This window comes from Salminus brasiliensis, chromosome 16, assembly GCF_030463535.1.
Source record: "Salminus brasiliensis chromosome 16, fSalBra1.hap2, whole genome shotgun sequence".
In the NCBI taxonomy this organism is placed as follows: Eukaryota; Metazoa; Chordata; class Actinopteri; order Characiformes; family Bryconidae; genus Salminus; species Salminus brasiliensis.
The window spans coordinates 28,173,420-28,191,071 of NC_132893.1; the positions used below are offsets into that span (position 1 = coordinate 28,173,420).

General features: G+C 42.5%; 1 protein-coding gene across 5 annotated transcripts in view; it reads right to left on the bottom strand.

Moving 5' to 3' along the window:
- The window catches only part of palm2akap2 (PALM2 and AKAP2 fusion), a 123,529-nt gene that overhangs the window by 12,818 nt on the left and 93,059 nt on the right, over nucleotides 1–17,652 (bottom strand). For all 5 annotated transcript variants that reach the window (XM_072658049.1, XM_072658048.1, XM_072658052.1 and 2 more), the window contains one exon: nucleotides 561–2,760. In XM_072658049.1, the coding sequence (XP_072514150.1) occupies nucleotides 561–2,760 (2,200 nt within the window). The remainder of the gene's footprint in view (nucleotides 1–560; nucleotides 2,761–17,652) is intronic.

The window sequence follows — 17,652 nt, forward strand, 5'->3', positions numbered from 1 at the left end:
GATCTGATTGTTTTATCTTCCTTTTTGAGGCATTTTTATTGCAGTTTAATGCTACATATCAGCAGCAGAAGGCCTAATGTAAATGATAAGGACAGAAGTATTGGGACACCTGCTCATTCATTGTTTCTTCTGAAATCAAGGATATTCATAAGTGTTTATCCTGCTTCTGTTGGAGTAACTGTCTCTACTGTCCAAGGAAGAAGGCTTTCTAATAGATTTTGGAGGAGCATTGGTGTGAGGATTTCATTGCATTCAGCCACAAGAGCATTAGTGATTCAGGATGTTGGATGATCACCACCCCACCTCATCCCCAACTCATCCCAAATATATTGGATGGATCATCATCCATCATTCCAGAGAACATTGTTTGTGCTCCACAGCTCAATGCTGGTGGGCTTTATACTCCTCTAGCCCATGCCTGACATTAGACATGGTGCCAATAGGTTCATGTTTATCTGCTCCAGAGAGTCCTATTCGCAATACTTTTCTACAGAGACTTTAAAAGCTATATGCGCGCATGTGCACATCTGTGTCAGCAAAGGTTGTTGAAACTGATTTACCTGGAGCTGTTTTCCCAGTAAGGACCAGTTTGGCTGGAAGGCTGTTTGTCTTCTTCTTGGCAATGGTATTGGGGTTGGGACGCAAGCTTTGGGTCTGGCGCTGCCGCCGAAGTTCTTCCTCTCGTTCTTGGGCTGCCCGAATCTCCTCCTCGATCATAGATAGAGTCCTCTGCTTGCGTGAGCGCAGCTTGAAAGGCCCTGAAGTAACTTCTGTGTCCTGGGCACGGGTCACAGATGCTGTGCTTCGGAGCTCCGCTGCCTCTGAGTATTTACTGAAGTAACTGAACTCTGGCTTCTCACTTGGTGGTGGAGAAGGACTCGGAGGCCTGTAAGTATTCACCGGAATTGCTGGCATGGCTTGCACTGCAGGCACCTGCACAGTGATTTTAGGAGCTGTGGTCTTCTTCTCTTCCGTAAGGCATTGCTCTTTAGGAGGTGGCACATGCATGGGAGACTTCTCTTCAGGTGCTGCTGATGAAACTTCCACAGGTGCAGAAACTTCCACAGATGCAGAAACCTCCACATGTGCAGAAACTTCCACAGGTGGAGAAACTTCCACAGGTGGAGAAACTTCCACATGCCTCTCAGAGATCGGGGAGGACTGCTGTATGGCTTGGAGTGGTTGCCATTTCTCGGTCTGATGTGCAATAGCTTGCTGGATGGCATTTTGGACCAGGATGCCTGCATGGTATTCCAGCTCCTCCTCCGTCAGGCTGTCTCCCATACAGGAGCTGCTCTGCTCACCTGGTGATTTCGTACTGCCCTCCAGTTTCCCATTGATAGGTGTCGTAGCCACTGGGGTACAAGGAAAGGAGTAGTCCCCCAGGGAGTTTTCCAAGTAGGCGCTCATGGTCTCATTGGAGGCACCGCTGTCACTTATGTTATCCATGCTGAAATCATTGGACAGGGTCTCAAGCACTGTGGTGTCCTGAGACCTGAGGGACAGGTCATCCAATCCAGAGTCGATCTCCTCAGGATGGTAAGAGCTGTTCATGGAGCGCTGGTATAAATCAGAGTCTTCATCCTTGAAGATAGTCATCACTGCCCGCGCACAGGTAAAGTCATCATTTTTCACATCATGTGTAGTGGAATCTCCAGAGCTGCAGAAAACCCCTCTGACCTGGCTCATTTCTCCCCCATCATCCACAGTGACCCTACCGTGGCTGGTGACTGTTATGAAACTGCTTGACTTATCAACATCTGTGGTCCTGGAAAAAGGTTTGGCGGAGTAAAGCTGAGGAGCCACACTTCTCTTGACAGCTTGCTGTGGCTGTTGTTGCTTGCTGTGTTCCATCTGAAGAAACTGCTGGCGTGCTGAAGAGAAATCAATGCCATGAACTACAATATCATCCTTATTTACCACCTCAGGCTGGACAAAAGAGACTGTTTGTTTGGGGGACGTGTGGGAAACTCTGTGAGCTTCAGGTCTCTTCTGCTTTCTCTCCTCATACTTTCTGAGTGACTCCAATTGTTCTGGTTCCAGCTCATCTTCCAGTGACTTTTCTTGTGGAGGGTTCCACCATTTCGCAGCAATCCCTGGATTTTTCTTGACTGCTTGGTCTCGGATGAGTTCCAGGCGCTCCCTCTCCAGCTCTGCGACCTCTTCTGAAGGCCTGACCTTCTTCACCCTTACTTCTTTCTCTGTTGGTGTGTCAAAGAGCTTGGATGGCCTTTTCTCTTCATGGAAAGCTCGGAGCTCAAAACGGGCCTCTTTCTTAATGGCTGCTCCTGTCTCAGGTGACCTGTTACAGTCATCACTCATCATTCCTGAATGACCATTTGGTTTTTTACTATTCAAACTGTCCTCAACATAGGTGGTCTGCTTCTTCCCCTCAACAATTACTTCATGACTAATTGCAGATGACACATCAGAAACATGAACAGATGGCCCAGTTCCTTCTATACTGATTGCCTGGAGCTCAGGGGAGCAGGTTCCATTTGAAGTCATCTCTGCTCCAGGGTCATAACAGTTGGCCTCCAGCACCTCATCGAGGTAACGGATTTCCTGGGCAACTTCACTGTCCAGTGCTTCTCCTCGGTGCCTCACACCATTCTGCCCACTTGTTGCATGGTTATCATTTTGGGTCTCAAGTTCCATGTTGCCACTGGAGTTAACACTGATTGGGTCTAAGAAACTAACACTCTTCGGGCTCTTCTCGCACTTCAGCTCACTGTCATCCTCTGTAATCCTGGAGGATTTCTGAAAGCAAACAGAAACCTAAATGAGCTCAGACTGCACTGCTGTACACACATACATTTACACTTCTAGTGTCTCATATAACATTCAATGGAATATACACACAATACTGTATATAATACACAATGGAAATGTAAGAAATTTAAGCATGCCTTAAGCTCCTCTTATTACAGCCATGTTTATGTAATCTGCGCACAGTACACACCTAAAAGGAATCGTTGCATGGGACCATCATGCATAATGGAGAAACAGCCCATGATAAGACATGAAGGATAATGGGTTTGGTCAACTCTGACCTGTGGAATCTGATCCTGAGTATAAATGATTTATGAGGGGACCTCTTACTGATGGCACATTAGAATTGTATAGGGTGGTACAGAATCCATATAACCAAGCAGTTCTATTAGGAAACCCATTTTAAAAGGAATGATAAGAGCGTTGCCCATTTTAATACAGACGTTAATGCTGCATTTTTATTAGACTCAAGGTTTTTCTGGCTATTGCTCAGACTAAATGTTGTGATGTGACCTGCAGCTGTAACAAAGACAAGTTCATATGAACATTTCAAGGAGCATGAAATTCCCAGAGCTAATTTCCAAGCTGCCACAGACGAACTCGGTTTAATGGCCAATGTGTGAATCATTCACTAAAAGAAGGCCACAGATTTTATGTTTTAGCTGAGACTTCTTGTTTTTTGGGGGGTTCTTAGTAAAGGTTACCCTACTATGAGTCTATCGGTTTAGATAAGTGGAGTGTAGCCTCCCTGTGGAAAATGGGGACCTCATGTGCACGATGAAGCCCAGCACAACCTCCTCAGGGGAAATACCAGTGAGTGAGCTCAGCTCAGCTTTAAATGGCTGCATTTTCACCAGATGGGACAGACCTTTTGAAATGGAAACCTGTCCCAGTTTTTGATGCTGGGAATCTTTTTGTATTACAGAAGAGCTGGTGGAAACTAAAATGTTGCACAATCCTGAAAGAATAGGAATATTATCTATAGTGCATAATGGACTTTTCATAAGTAAAGACACTGATAATATAGACAAACTTGTCTTATACTTGTCAGAGACTATAAAGTGGTAAGTACTGACATGAATTCCTTTCCTTTGCTCTGCATTCACGCTTTAGCTTTAATTGTGCACATCTGAGCGGTTTCAATTGTGGCTGCTTGTTTGAAGGTTAGTACTGGTGAAAAGACGTAAAAAACACTTCCAGGGCTGTTCAACATGCCTTGAACCAAACTGTGAGGAAACATGTGATTTATAGCATAGCACTGAAAAGAAGAATGCACACAGACAACTTAGCTAGTAGCAACCTACAGTAAGGTCATAATTGTCCTTTCACATGCTCTACTGACTATATAATACTGGACACATATAACAAGCTATTGCTACAAAATTAAAAGACGAGAATACCACAAAGCACAGCTTCTGTTTCAGATATTGTGCTTTTATACAATGTATCAGGACTAGCATGTTATCTTGAGGCTGTTTTGTAAACATATTATAGCTCATGGCTATAGTGTTAGATTAGGGCAATATTGCTGTGCTTCACTTAAACTGGGATGTCGAAATTTCCAAGGTCCAATTAGGAAATTTCAACTGGAACGCCCCCACAAGTTGGATTTCCTACTCCAACACCACCGAGTTTAAAATCCAAGATGGCTGCACCGCACATGAACAGTAATAAAAGCAGCAGTGTTATACAGTTCTGTCTGCTCTTCTATCCACCTAATCTATAACTGATCTGGGCTTCTAAATGTCACTGAACCAAACTGGACTTAACTGCAACACAGTACTGATACATAGCATGCATAACATTTGCACTATGATTATTTGCACAGCTGTACAGATGTTAATTTTCTGTAAATGTTTATATAATTATATCTGTACATAATAAGGTTTTTACAGCTCTTTATTACTTTTAGTAGTTTTTTAAACATACTATTCTTATTCTATTTATTGTTTAGTGTATTTTTCTCTTTCAGTGTAATATCTGTTAACAGTTTGTTTATTTGTTACATGTCATATTTGTGTTGCTCACACCAAGTAAAATTCCTTTTGTGTGTAACACACTCGGCGAAACAAAGAGATTCTGATTCTGATTCTGATTTTTGTCTCATTAAATCAGTCGTACACACAGTACTGCCCACCTTCTGTGGAAGTGTTTATGGGGTGTTCCATAAATGCACAAAATACTGCATAATGTTGCTAACAATGCTGACCTGTGGCATAAAACTTGCAAAAACCCCAGTAAAGGATTGTCAAATCAGTTATGGGCAGCTCCAACATCTGACTTCCGAGGTCAATGGAACGAGCGCAGCATACAAAGCACGGCTTTGGTTTTAGATATTGTACTTTTTATATTACATCAGGACTGGCACGTTATCCTGTGGCTGTTTTGTTAGCTCATGGCTAGTGTGTACGACACATCTTCAGCCACTCGTGTTGCATGCAATCGTACTTTGACTTCAAGGTTCTTGACCCATGCCTTTCCCAAAAGACTAGCATCATGGAATGCTATTTTGGAGGAATGCATCACTAAATGGCTTCAGCTAACCTCTTTCGAGCCCTTCCCAGGTGAACTTCTTTGGTTCTGCCACCCCACTAGATCTCATTCAATATTCACATGGCCTACATTCTGCAACTTCAGTGAAACTAGCGCTGTTCGGGCCACACACACTTTCACGCTAAATAAACACTTACATTTCCCAGGCCTACATTGTAAACAACAGTCTGACAAGCTAGAGTAAAAACTAACATAAGCATCTCTCTCAATCAAGCAATTTTGGCTCCTCTGGAACTTGAAACACATGATGGCTTTTACAGAAACACTGTTGCAAATGAAAAGTCTCTCTTGTTATCTTCAAGGCAGTTCAGCGTGTAAGCCCTGGCTTAAAGACATCACGTGGTGTTGTCTTTAATGTGGCTTTATGGCAGCATGATGAATTGAATGAAGCTCCCTGTTCTCCATGACACCAGACAAGCCATAGCCTCAGGGTGTGTTCGCTACCACAGCGCGTTCCCTCGCCTCCTCTCAGCCCCTCCACCCCCACTTTAGCTATACCTCTGAGCAAATGATGGCATTAAATGTCATGTGAGCCTCCCCAAGTCACAAAAAGACAAACAAAGAGTGCACAGATTAGTCCGGCAAGAGAGAGGCAAAGGAAGGGCCACTTAGCAGATGATTTTACTGATAAACTCAGTCAATATTATTGACTGGTTAGGACTGCAGCATTCAGCTGGAGACAGAAATACCCTTTATCATTTGACCTCTGAACCTAACTAAATCTGTCCCCGCTTTGACCACTTTTCCCCATCAGCTCTGCTTAGCAACCAGTTGAGATCCGAATTAATAAAGTGATGAAAAATCAAATATTCACTTCAGAATTTTAAACCAGAGCTATGAGGCTAAAGTAGATAATACAAAATACTAGCTTAGCATCAGTCTGGTGTCATTCGAACTGCATACATATCACATACTTCATTCAAACAGTAGCTAGGACATGAGCTATCACATCTTTTCAAACTGAGGCTAAAGCGACATCATTTGGCAGCTCTATACGCTTGCAGGAGAACACTAACTAACTGCCGGTTCTGGTACATCAGGGCAGCACTGACAGGCCTTGAGTTCTGTGGGAGAAGGAGGCCATCCTTCCCACTTAGAGAGTGCGACCAATTATGCTCTCTTGAGCCCCTTTCACACATGCACGGTAGGCCAGAACTTTTCTGTATGTGTCAATGCAAGTATCCGAATCAGTTGTACCGGACATTACTCAGACTTTATCCTGCCAGCCCCATAGTGCAAAGTCCAGGTAATGTCCAAATGGGCCCATGTGTGAACTTAGCTGGTAATTATCTGAAGAACAGTGGGTCATTTCCTGTAGTGAGAAAGCATCTGACAAGCTGTTCGCTACATGTGCGAAAGGGAAACTCCGGACCTGATTCTCCAGACAGTATCGGGAGTTCATATTTAAAAACTACTTTGGACTCCCGGACACTGGACATCAAACACAAGGCAACTGACAGATTTGCTTATGTGTTTTCAGGCACTGCAACACATCAAGTCTGCACAATGCTAATTGCTGATAATGTGTTCATTCATTGATAACTACAGCAACTCAATTGATAACTACAGTCTCAAAACGAATTAAGCAAACGTTAGACACCAAACGTGTGTTGGCTGTTTAGCTGCATTTGGGGGGTAGGAGTTTCTTGCCAAAATATTCCTTTAAGACCCTCTTTCTGTCCTGCTCTAGGTATATCTCAGTCCTGGTCATGCTCCCTGGCAGCTCTGGTTGTAATAAGCTGTGCTCTCGGTGGGGGATGTGGACGTCCTGCTGAGCCCCCTCTGACATTCCCCACATAGCTCAGCTGTACTCCAGGCTCCCGCCGCCTAACACAAGTGATGAAGGATACGCAGCCCTGGCTAGCCTAATTAAAGTGTGTTTAAATGTGTGTGTTTGTGTTTGTGTGTGGGTGGGTGTACTGCCTGTCAAAAGTTTGGGAACAACTTAAATTCTCTTGAAATTTAAATCGTCTCACTGTTACTTTTCAGGCAAATAGGGAAGTATAGCCCCAAAGGTTGTTTATACAAATGGACGCTGTTGGATAAAAACCTTGAATCTCCAAAACAGCAACTTTGCAGGACAAAGTTTTAATGGAGGTGTTTTTCAAGTCATTTTAGAGCATTTCTATTGGCCCATTTATCATGAAAATTTGACACAATGTAAAGAAGCAACTGCCAGATTCAATTTCTGTCAACAAAACAGAAAACAGCAAGGGTGTTACATTTTGTAATGCCCTTCGAAATTGTTCAGATTGTTCAGACTGGCATTAAAACATGTTAGCAATGTCAGACATTCTCAAACATCTAGCAGGCAGTGGTCCTCTACACATGTCCAGCACTCAAAACTGTCAGAGGTGAGTTATCTGATTATCATTGTTTAAATTCGAAAGCCAATGGCTGGTGCCTTGTTTTTCTTGCGAGTGCCATTCTCTGCATGGTGCCACTGAAGCATCTGGAAACAGTTAGCCTGACACACACACAATTAACACACGGCCAAGCCTCCCTATGCAGATCGGCCCTAGCTGACTCTTTGAAGAGACACTGGGCCAGCATACTTTGCTGTGTTCCTTTATCCGCTCTCAAAAACAAAAACTCGCTGAAAGGTCGATGGTAATGCTAGAAGCCTCTGGCCAGCGCTCTGAGAGTTTAAGCGACTGACACAAAGCGCGGGCAGCGACAACAGGACTATCCCGCAGTGCTGCTGACAGGAGAATCCTGAAACAGGATCCCCTCCATCGCTCCTTACAGAAGCCTGCAACCTCCAGAGGGAATTCAATGGAGCAGCCTGGTCTGAGTGACCATAAGAGGAGCGAGACATGACATCACCTGAGTGGAATGAACAGAATTATTTAAAAACTCCAAAAAACATCAGGTTGTGGTGTTATTTAGAGTGAGGAGAAGCTGAGATGAGCTAAATAGCTTCCATAGATGGAGATACTGACTGCACCAAATGCCTAACTCTTAGTTCATGATCTTCTCCAGCACTTCTGCACAACGTTGCCAGGTTTTCCAGTCAATGAACGGAGAAACAGAAAGTCTCCCTCAAAACAAGACAACCCACAACAAATCAAAAGAAATCCCCATCTTAGGGGCTAAAGGTCCAGGAGGGTCTGGTGATCTGACTCAACCCCCTACAAACTAACCTTCACTTCACATGGAGCAAGACATGACATGTCCCTGACTGACTATTGTGATATAGTCATATATATAGGGTTATATAAGGTTCCCAGACAGGGATTAAGCCTAGCCTTGAATTACACAGAATTCTGAACAGAGATTCTCCATTATAGGGAACATCTAGTCCTAGACTAGTCTTAAGCCCTGTTCAGGGAACTGACCCATAGACCCATGAACTAACCATCGTTCCTCCCGTGACTGAGTTATGGATGGCACCAAATTCCTACCTTAGTTCACCATCTTCTCCAGCTTCTAATCCAGTCTTCCTCCACAATGTTGCCTAGCTTTCCAGTCAAGCCAGAGAAACTAAACAGGTTCTCCAACCCAAGCAAGCTAAAACAAACCAGAAGAAGTTCCCAACTTAACTTCTAAAGATCCGTGAGATTCTTGTGATCCATACAAACTAATCTTCGCTCACACACTTGGCCAGTTTTCCAGTGAATGGATGGAGGACAGAAATAGAAGGTGTCCTCCTACTTACACCGAAAACAAATCAGAAGGAGTTCCCAACTTAGGGACAAACCTCCTTGAGGTTCTTGGTCCTATTTAAATCCATACAGTGCAGAGCACTCATAGTCCAGATAAAGCTCAACTTGTCTATGACTAAGTCTTTGAGAAGAACTAGTGAAACCCTGCCCAGGACAACACGCAAGCCTTTTCCTGGCTACTCCTTTCATTTCCTTCTCCTCCTTCTCCTGCTAAGTTTGTATTGGTGAAAGAGTGGCATGCCTCACTCACCCCGCTCCGTTTGCCGCGTGCCGTTTCCTCTTTTCCCCCCACCTTTCCACTACTACAATGCCTCTCTTCTCTCTGGCTTCTCCAAGTCGGATTCTTGCCCCGTCTGGCTGAGAGCTATGATGTCATGAGCCAAGGGGGCTTGGTTTTTTTTTAAAGCGGAGGGGAATGCACTCCCTGGACACACACAAAGACCCCCTCTGTCAGAGCTAGGAACCCCTGTTGCCCTGACCCGCCTTTGCTTGGTGTATTGGTGCTGGACCAGCCAGCCACACACAACATGCACTTCACACCCCCGACAGGGAACAGAAGTACCAGTAACGCCCCCATAAATGGACATAGCATAGCAGGGTGGAGATCAAACATCTGGGTGGAGAAAGAATGTGATATTCAGCCTGCTTCACACACCCCTGACTCATTCCGACCTAAGCATGAGTGTGTTTTCCTGCCTGTGTCCTCTGACTGTGAACTAGGGATGCATCGATATGGAATTTCTGGACAGATGACAATAACCCATGATAAACTGATGCTCTTGTAATTCTCACCTGGTCAGAACTACTTATCAATTATTGATCAAATACTTTTCAAATTTTTTTAATGCTTTAATTTTGAAGTCTTTGTAATTTCTATAAATCACCTTGAAACTTTGATATCTGGGAATTTAAGCAGTTAAAGAGGTTACAGGTTAGAAAATGGATCACTGATGGTCGTAACATTGCTAAATCCTACCAAATCATGTAGGAATTTAATACTCTGGGTTTTTTTAATTATTTGTGAAATATTTGTAAACGGCAGCAGTTTTTTCAAAATTTCTGTCCACCAGAAAATACAACAATGACTTGGAAACACTCACATAATCATTAGAGCCCAATACAGTGGGCATTCACCAATACAAACTAATGTCAAATGCCTCAAAAGAATGCTGAAAGCAAGTGTATTGTGTGAAATATGGTAGGCCTCAAATTCACAAATACTGCCAGAAAATAAAAGTTTTAAAAACGGAAAAAGCTACTGCGTGCTGGTGTAGCATTGCTTATGTTGCCATGTTTTTTATGATCATACATACAGTGAAATATCAACTATGCACTATAATGTAACAAAACCTATGGCTAAATTCATTTTTAATAGCCAAACCCCCGGATTGTTCATCAACTGCAGACAGTCAATAAAATCATCAGCGTCCTCTTCTAATTCTTGTGTGTTTTGTTGAACAGTGATGGAGCCTGATTAAGGATTTCATAGAAAGTCTGCCTCATTATTGTCTCTGAAACCCTGAAATAGAAATAGCACATTGAGTCCCTGTCCCAGGGAAAGGACATTTTAACATCCTGCCACCAAAGGCATGTAATGTCCTTGTGGAGTAATGAGTGAACTGCCTTTTTTAAATGAACCATGGCAAACAATGTCGTACTGATAAGAGCAATAGAGCTCACAGCGTGATCTTGTTGAGAATTGAATGCCACTCAAGCCTCTCAAGGTCCTCCACAGCATCTTATTTTGTGCTAACAATGTTAATCTATGCTGTGTTTAGGGATATATAAAGACATGAATGTAACCTTCACAGCAGCCCAGCAATTATGCTATTCCTGTCATTTCAATGGGAAGAGTTACTGAAGCTTTGTTGCTAAGGACTGTTTATACTGTCACTTAAATAGCAGCTGCTCTTTAGATGGGGGCAGAAGTGTTTCTTTTTAAACTACTGAAACTGTATTTTTCTATTTTTAGGAAAACAGGATCTCCATGACTACTACATGACATATCATCACTACTGAAGTTATAATATCTTCCTCTATCTTCTACAGCGCTGGGTAGGATAGCCTAAATTCATGCCATGTCATTCAAGTCATGTTACATCTGTGAAAAAATAAATGAAAGTATAAAGTGGAAATTCTTAGTACATCCAGCATCAGTTAGCATTAGGAACCAATGGCAATCTCATTTTGGGATTCTTTTTGGTATAAAATACACAAATTAATCGTAAGAATGAATTTATTTAAAAGGGGGGAGGGGTTTCTTTCATGTATTCATGAGTAGAAATAAAAGTTAATTTCTATTAGCACAGAATGCATGCTAGGTGGGCAGGTCATCTGGTCTAGGGTAGAGACTGGTACCCTTTACATCAGGGATGGAGTCCAGGAGAGTTTGCCAGTTGGCCTGCTCTAACACACTGGCTAAACCTGGCAATGAACAAGTGAGTCGAGTCAGGTGTGCTTGAGCAGAAAGAGCACAAAACTGTGACGGTATCCGGCCTTCCTGCAATCCTCCAATCAGTTTTAGATCTGTCTGTGTGTTTGAATAGATGGACATGGATGCTGGAAGGTATTTGGAGTTTGTGGTCCTGCAATATTAAGCACCAGAAAATTACAAAATAATGATGTCAGCACTCAGTGACATCATACCTCTTTAGATCTTTTTGGATAATAAAAAAGTGAGGACATGCTCGCTTGGCTGAAGCAAGGAAGGGGAACTCTAGAAATTTGGCCTGGAGTTCTGGGGGGCTTCAAGCTGATGGGACCTGCAGTCAAACCCCCTCCCTTTTGCCAAGAAGAGGTTGAGCACAATTTGAACCATCAGGAGGAGCAGGGGTGGTGGTGGGGTGAGAATCTTTGGCATGAGAAGGAGAGGGGAGAGAAGCAGACTGATGCACATCCTGCTCGCTCTGCTTTTGGATAAGCTTTGAGTTACGCAGAGAGGCAATCAATCAGATTGTTAAAAGTGACACGGCCGACAACTGTCACTGTGGCCATGCCACTACAATACGACACATCCGTAGTCAATCCTTTAATAATGTGATAATGTGGCCTAATAGTGTGTCATATACACTTGTACAGTACAATGACATTTTTCTCTTTGCATGTCCCAGCTTAAAAGGCCCGAGCCAGAGCCCAAGGTCAGCCATGCAATGGCCATGCCCCTGAAGCAGAGAGGTCATGGGCCTTGTTCCCCGGGCTAAACAGTGGCAGCTTAGTGGACCTGGGTCTCGGACCCACAGCCCTGTGATCAATAACCAAGCACTTCAACAGCTGAGCCACATGTATGCATACTGAGTGGGGGATATGATCAAAATAATATTTTTCAAAGCATGGGGCTACTTTGGGGCTCTTAATCTTTTAGTGTTTTAGTGATAAACCCTAAAAGCAGCCAGCAATTGGAGAGGAAGAGATTCTTACTGATTTATTGAGATGAGAATATTAAGTGTTAACTTGCATTACAGCAAGACAATATATGAATGAAACATAAAATCAATCCCTGAGGATCTCATGTGCTTTGTATATACAGTTCTATTGATTTGTGTTCACTCGTTAACCCCTTAAACAGCCCATGGCCTGATGGAGGGCTCGAAAGTGTTATTACAAACTTCTATTAACAAAGAAGCAGTTTCTACAGAAGTTCCTGTAGTTACTGAATAATACACCCAGTGTGTGTAATAAGATTTCTGCTTATTATTGATCACAAAAATAAATCTGTGAAACAAGCACTCATACACTGCAAAAATAACTGACTTCATAGGGGAACCAGTGTTTAATTTCGTTGTGTTGAATGAATCCAGTTAAGTTGCTTGTTGCCATAATTTCTTATTGTTTTAGGTTACTATGTTTACAGTGTAAGTTTTCACTTTTTGCACTTTTTTAGTAGCTGCAGTTAAACAATCTTAAAAACGGGGATGCTCCGGCCCCCCTCAGCACTCCCTCATGTCCCATGTCCCTGAGAGAGAGAGAGAATGCTGATTAGGCTGTAGGTCGGAATGGCATCATCCTCTCCCACATGACTGCAACTGCCTGCCTCCTACAACTTATACAGTACATCTTGGGATCATGGATAATTAAGAGTCACCAACATTTAATTTGCTACGTGCTCTTCAGCGTTCAACACCCGAGCAAGACGACCAGAAACTGGAACAGCAGAACTCCAGGGAAATGTTTCTCTTGGAAACTGCCCCACAGCCAGACTGCAGTTTAATGAATATCCGGGCCTAATTGTCACGGTCAACATTTTGTTTCCTATTTGCGATTAAGCTGAAAGATGAATTTCAGGAAGTATTACTGCCATATTTTTCTACTGCATTTTCCATTTGCTTGAAACAAAAGAGCCCAAGCTGTTCCATAAACATGGTCAGCTGTGCCACCATCGCCAAAGATGCAAGAAGAAATCTTCCCATGGCTTTGGGAACTGGACTCAAACAGCAATGTGTCTAGTATTGCTTTTTGCCGAGACAGCCAGGGCCGCCTTCATGCTGCCCACACGGCAAAATCACCATTGTTAAATTAACACCCACAGTGTTAAAGTGTACTCTCTGTAATTACACCACCGCCTGATGTACAGTGCTGAATTTACTGCGCATCTTCTGCCAAAGCTACAGCTATATACATGACCCCACTTATTAGAGACCTGTTCTCCAATTGTACAACTTCACTGGATGAATAATGAATGGTGTTCCAGTTGACAGCAGACCTACCGCACAGTTAGGCATAAACAAGTCAGCATAAACCAACTAAGCTGCAGTATAAGCCTACCCACAGATATGCTTACCATGCAATTATCATGAAATTACACCCTTTCGGAAATAATTACCTGTTAAAAAAAGACACTCCTCACTGTGAGGCTCCCATGATGTGACTCTGGGATTGGCAATGTAGGTCAATGCAAGCTAATCAATACGTACACCCAGGGCACAGAGGCAATTACATTCATGCCTTTCATGATAACAAACAGGACCTGATTATATAAATAAATGAAAAAAAAAAAACACTTTCACCTTACATAATTTTGCTCTTGCTGAAAGAAGAAAATCCCATGGCAAAACTAACAGAGGTTCGACACTCGCCCATCTGGGTCTCTGGAGATAGTTAAGAGACCTTCTTATCTACAAGACCGAGATAAAACCACGACAAAATGACACTGAGGCCAAGACAACACGGTGCCTATTCATTTACACCATTTAGCGTCCCCTCCCAATGACCCCAAAGGAAAAATGTCTAAAGATCATCCTCTTTTTCTTTGTTTCAGAAGAAAAAAAAGCTCAATATTCTGTTAATGAAAAATGATACACTGAAAAATAAGGGTGCTTTAAAGAGGGATGCCATTAAACTACCAGAATTTTGGCATAAGCATCTAATTACAGTACAAGAGGCACTAGGGTCTCCTGCGAAACCAGTAGACTGCTGAAAGATTTCTGAGACGTTGAGGATATCTATATATTCTTTTATTCTTTTTTTGTTGTCAGATTTTTCCTCATTGTGACCCAATTTGGTACAGCCAATTAACCCACTCGTTTATACCTCCCCCTAGCACTAGCAATGCTCCTGACGCTAGGAGGGTAAGGATTAAACACATGCCTCTGCCTTTTTCGAATTGGGGTACAAATACAGCATTGTCGGGCAGTCAACAAGCTCGGAGGAAAGCGCTGGGACCCAAGCACCAGCTAAAAGACTCCTGTGCTGGCCAATATCACTTTAAACTGATGAGTGAGAAAGTGCCCCATCTACCCACCCGGAGAGAGCATGGCCAATTATGCTCTTTCAGACTCCACAACCACTGATGGCAAAGTGACGTAGCTTGGGATTCGAACTTGCGACCACTGTGGTGAGAACAGGATCTGAACTAAATCCAACTTTCCAACTATCAGGTGTACTATCAGGTTTACTCCGCAAGTATGAGCTAAACAGCTCCCATAGCCAGGTGTTAACCTGGTACACTGCCCAAATAATTAATGTTAATACAGCTATGAACAAATGCCATCTCTGCTGTTGCTCCATGTTAAACTGCATAGAAATCTGCACTAGTCCAGAACACAGCATCTCCTGTATCTACTTTCTTGCTCTTACTTCAGATAGTTCTGACCAATAAGCATTGTAATAATACGCTTGATTTTTTTACCTGTGTCAAAACAAAGCAAACCGAGATAAAATGCATCACATTTACTCTGCAATATTAACTCTTTCACTGATTCAAACCAGAGCAAACCAACTATAGGTGTGAACACCCCAAAACAATCATGCTTGTGCTAAAATGCTTATGGGAAACCCAGTCGAGGTCTTTTCTGTCAAATGCCAATGATGAGATGAACTGGATATGGAATGTTAAAGGCCAAACATAAGGTATACTTGGGTGGTCCATTTCTCAGCTTGTTTTAACAATATCTAATTTCCATTTTGTCCAGTTTTAACACATTCCAGTGAGAAAAGCAGCGATCTCATTAATAATCATCATTTGCACAACCTAAATCCTCCCTTTATCCGAATCTATGCGGTGCTTTACATCTACAAATGTGAGATATGGAAGATTTAACGCTCACTTATTTGATTTAAGTATTTAATTTAAATAAAGTTAGTCTCAGACTTGTGGAAAACCCTGCAGGTCATCTGTCAGAAGATATTCAGAGCGAGAAAATCCAAAGACTTGCTTCTCAGAAGGCAAATTTCAGCCTCAAACCAATTTCCAACTGGACTCAACAATCATATGCTGACTTCTATGCTAACACGCTTGTGGGAAGCCTGACCCAGTTAAAGTCTATAAAAACAGTGGGAACTCAGTTCTCAGTGAACTTTGTGTATCTGGATCAGTGAGTGACAGAAGAGACAGCCGAACAAACAGGCAGGACAGGCAGCCTCAGGCACCACACACTACTTCCAGTACCGCCTCAAACACAGGCTCTAATCTAGGCAAGGGAGGGTGTAGTGTGTCATCTGGATACTGTCAGCAGCCTGCGATAGCCTGGCAGCATGCAACACTGACCCAGCCACAGTCAAACGCAGAGAGCTGATGAAAAGCAGCAGGCAAAATGTGATCTTTCTGGAGGTGAAAATATACACTTTGGAAATTTGCCCACACGGTAGCTGTGCTACTTTCCATTCCGCAGAAATACAGACAATACGAAGTGACCAAAAGAATGTGTTTCTGACTCCAGAGCAGAAGGAACTGGCCTCCATTTAACACGTACCTGCAGTAAACTGTTAAGTGGTTTAGCAGCCAATTAAAGGAGACAGCTCTCCGGTCAATGAACACAGAATTACGGCAGCGTAATTAGATAATGACTGCTACGACAGAGACATCAGTGCCACATAGGCATCGGCACACAATGAGGTACTGCACAGACTCTGTGGTAACCCAGAACCCAGAAGCCCTATGTGACTTAACCTTGTAAAATGAAATAAACCACCAAATCTATAATATGCCACCTTGAACGAACACTAACACTAATGTGACATTATGAGAGCTGATGGAAGAATGGCAGAAGCAAGCTGAGTGTCGACGGATGCAGTATGCTGTGGATTTGTGGCCTGCTTGTGACGAGATGCTAAAAGGGACTGGCTTGCCCAGGCTAGTTTTCAGATTGTGGTTAGCCTGCTTTGCAGGCCCAGAGGGACAGGGGGAAATAGAGCACATCTCCACTGCTCTACATTTAGTGATCAGACAGTAGGCGCCCAATCAGCTCTGCTTTTCAGAAATGCTCGTCCTGTGGGCAAGTCCACTGAAATTGTGAGTTCAAGTATACTGGTGCAATAATCGAATGATTTTTTTTTAACCTGTTAATCTAGCTTACTAAAATCAACTAGAATTAGCCAACCAAGCTACCGCTTCTGTGCATGTAATGGTTTAATGGTTTAATGGTGCTAAAACAATGCTAGATTGTAGCTAACTGGCTCGATTGACCAAGCTGTAAGAGCTTTTGTACTGAGGACAGTGCTTTAACCACTTTAAACCAGAGATAAGGTTCTGAATCTGTGTCTAGGTTTTTCATTTTTCATTACCTGTTGTTTTCTGGATGTTCCTAGTTCCTATTTTTTTATTATTATTATTATTTTTTCCACCTTTATTTGTTTATTCTTACAAATGAACATGGCATTTTTGCATGTGTTAGATATATTTAAAAAAGTAATAATTTAACCATTTTTATTGTCATATATTCAGAAAACATTCTATTCTATGTTTAAATAAAAGCCCCGATTCTAAAGGTTGGAAAATGTTTTATAACACATTCATTACATATTATTTATCAGTTTAATCATCTATCAGTTTGATCAATATTTGTATTGTGTGGTATTTTATTTGGTGTGTTTTTATTTTTGGGAAAGCTGTTTCCATAATGTTAGTTTTGTCTAACTGCGAAGTGTACGTTCTAATAACGTTATAATGCAAAAAAACATTACAAGCTAACCTTCCTTACCTTTTAACCCCTTAAAAAGCATACTGACCAGCCAGTGGGCCGAAAGTGTTATTACACTCACACGTAAAACCTCTTTTCCCAAAGACTAGCGCTGCCAGTTTGTACAGACGTCCCTGTAGTTAGTGAGCATTGCTTTCTGTTCTCTGCTAGCTGGGATGTAGTTTTGATAGCAAGGGACTAGGTAGCAAAATAACTGTCATCTAATCTCGCTGAAGGCTTTGTAAATTCCCATAAAGCTTAACTGAATG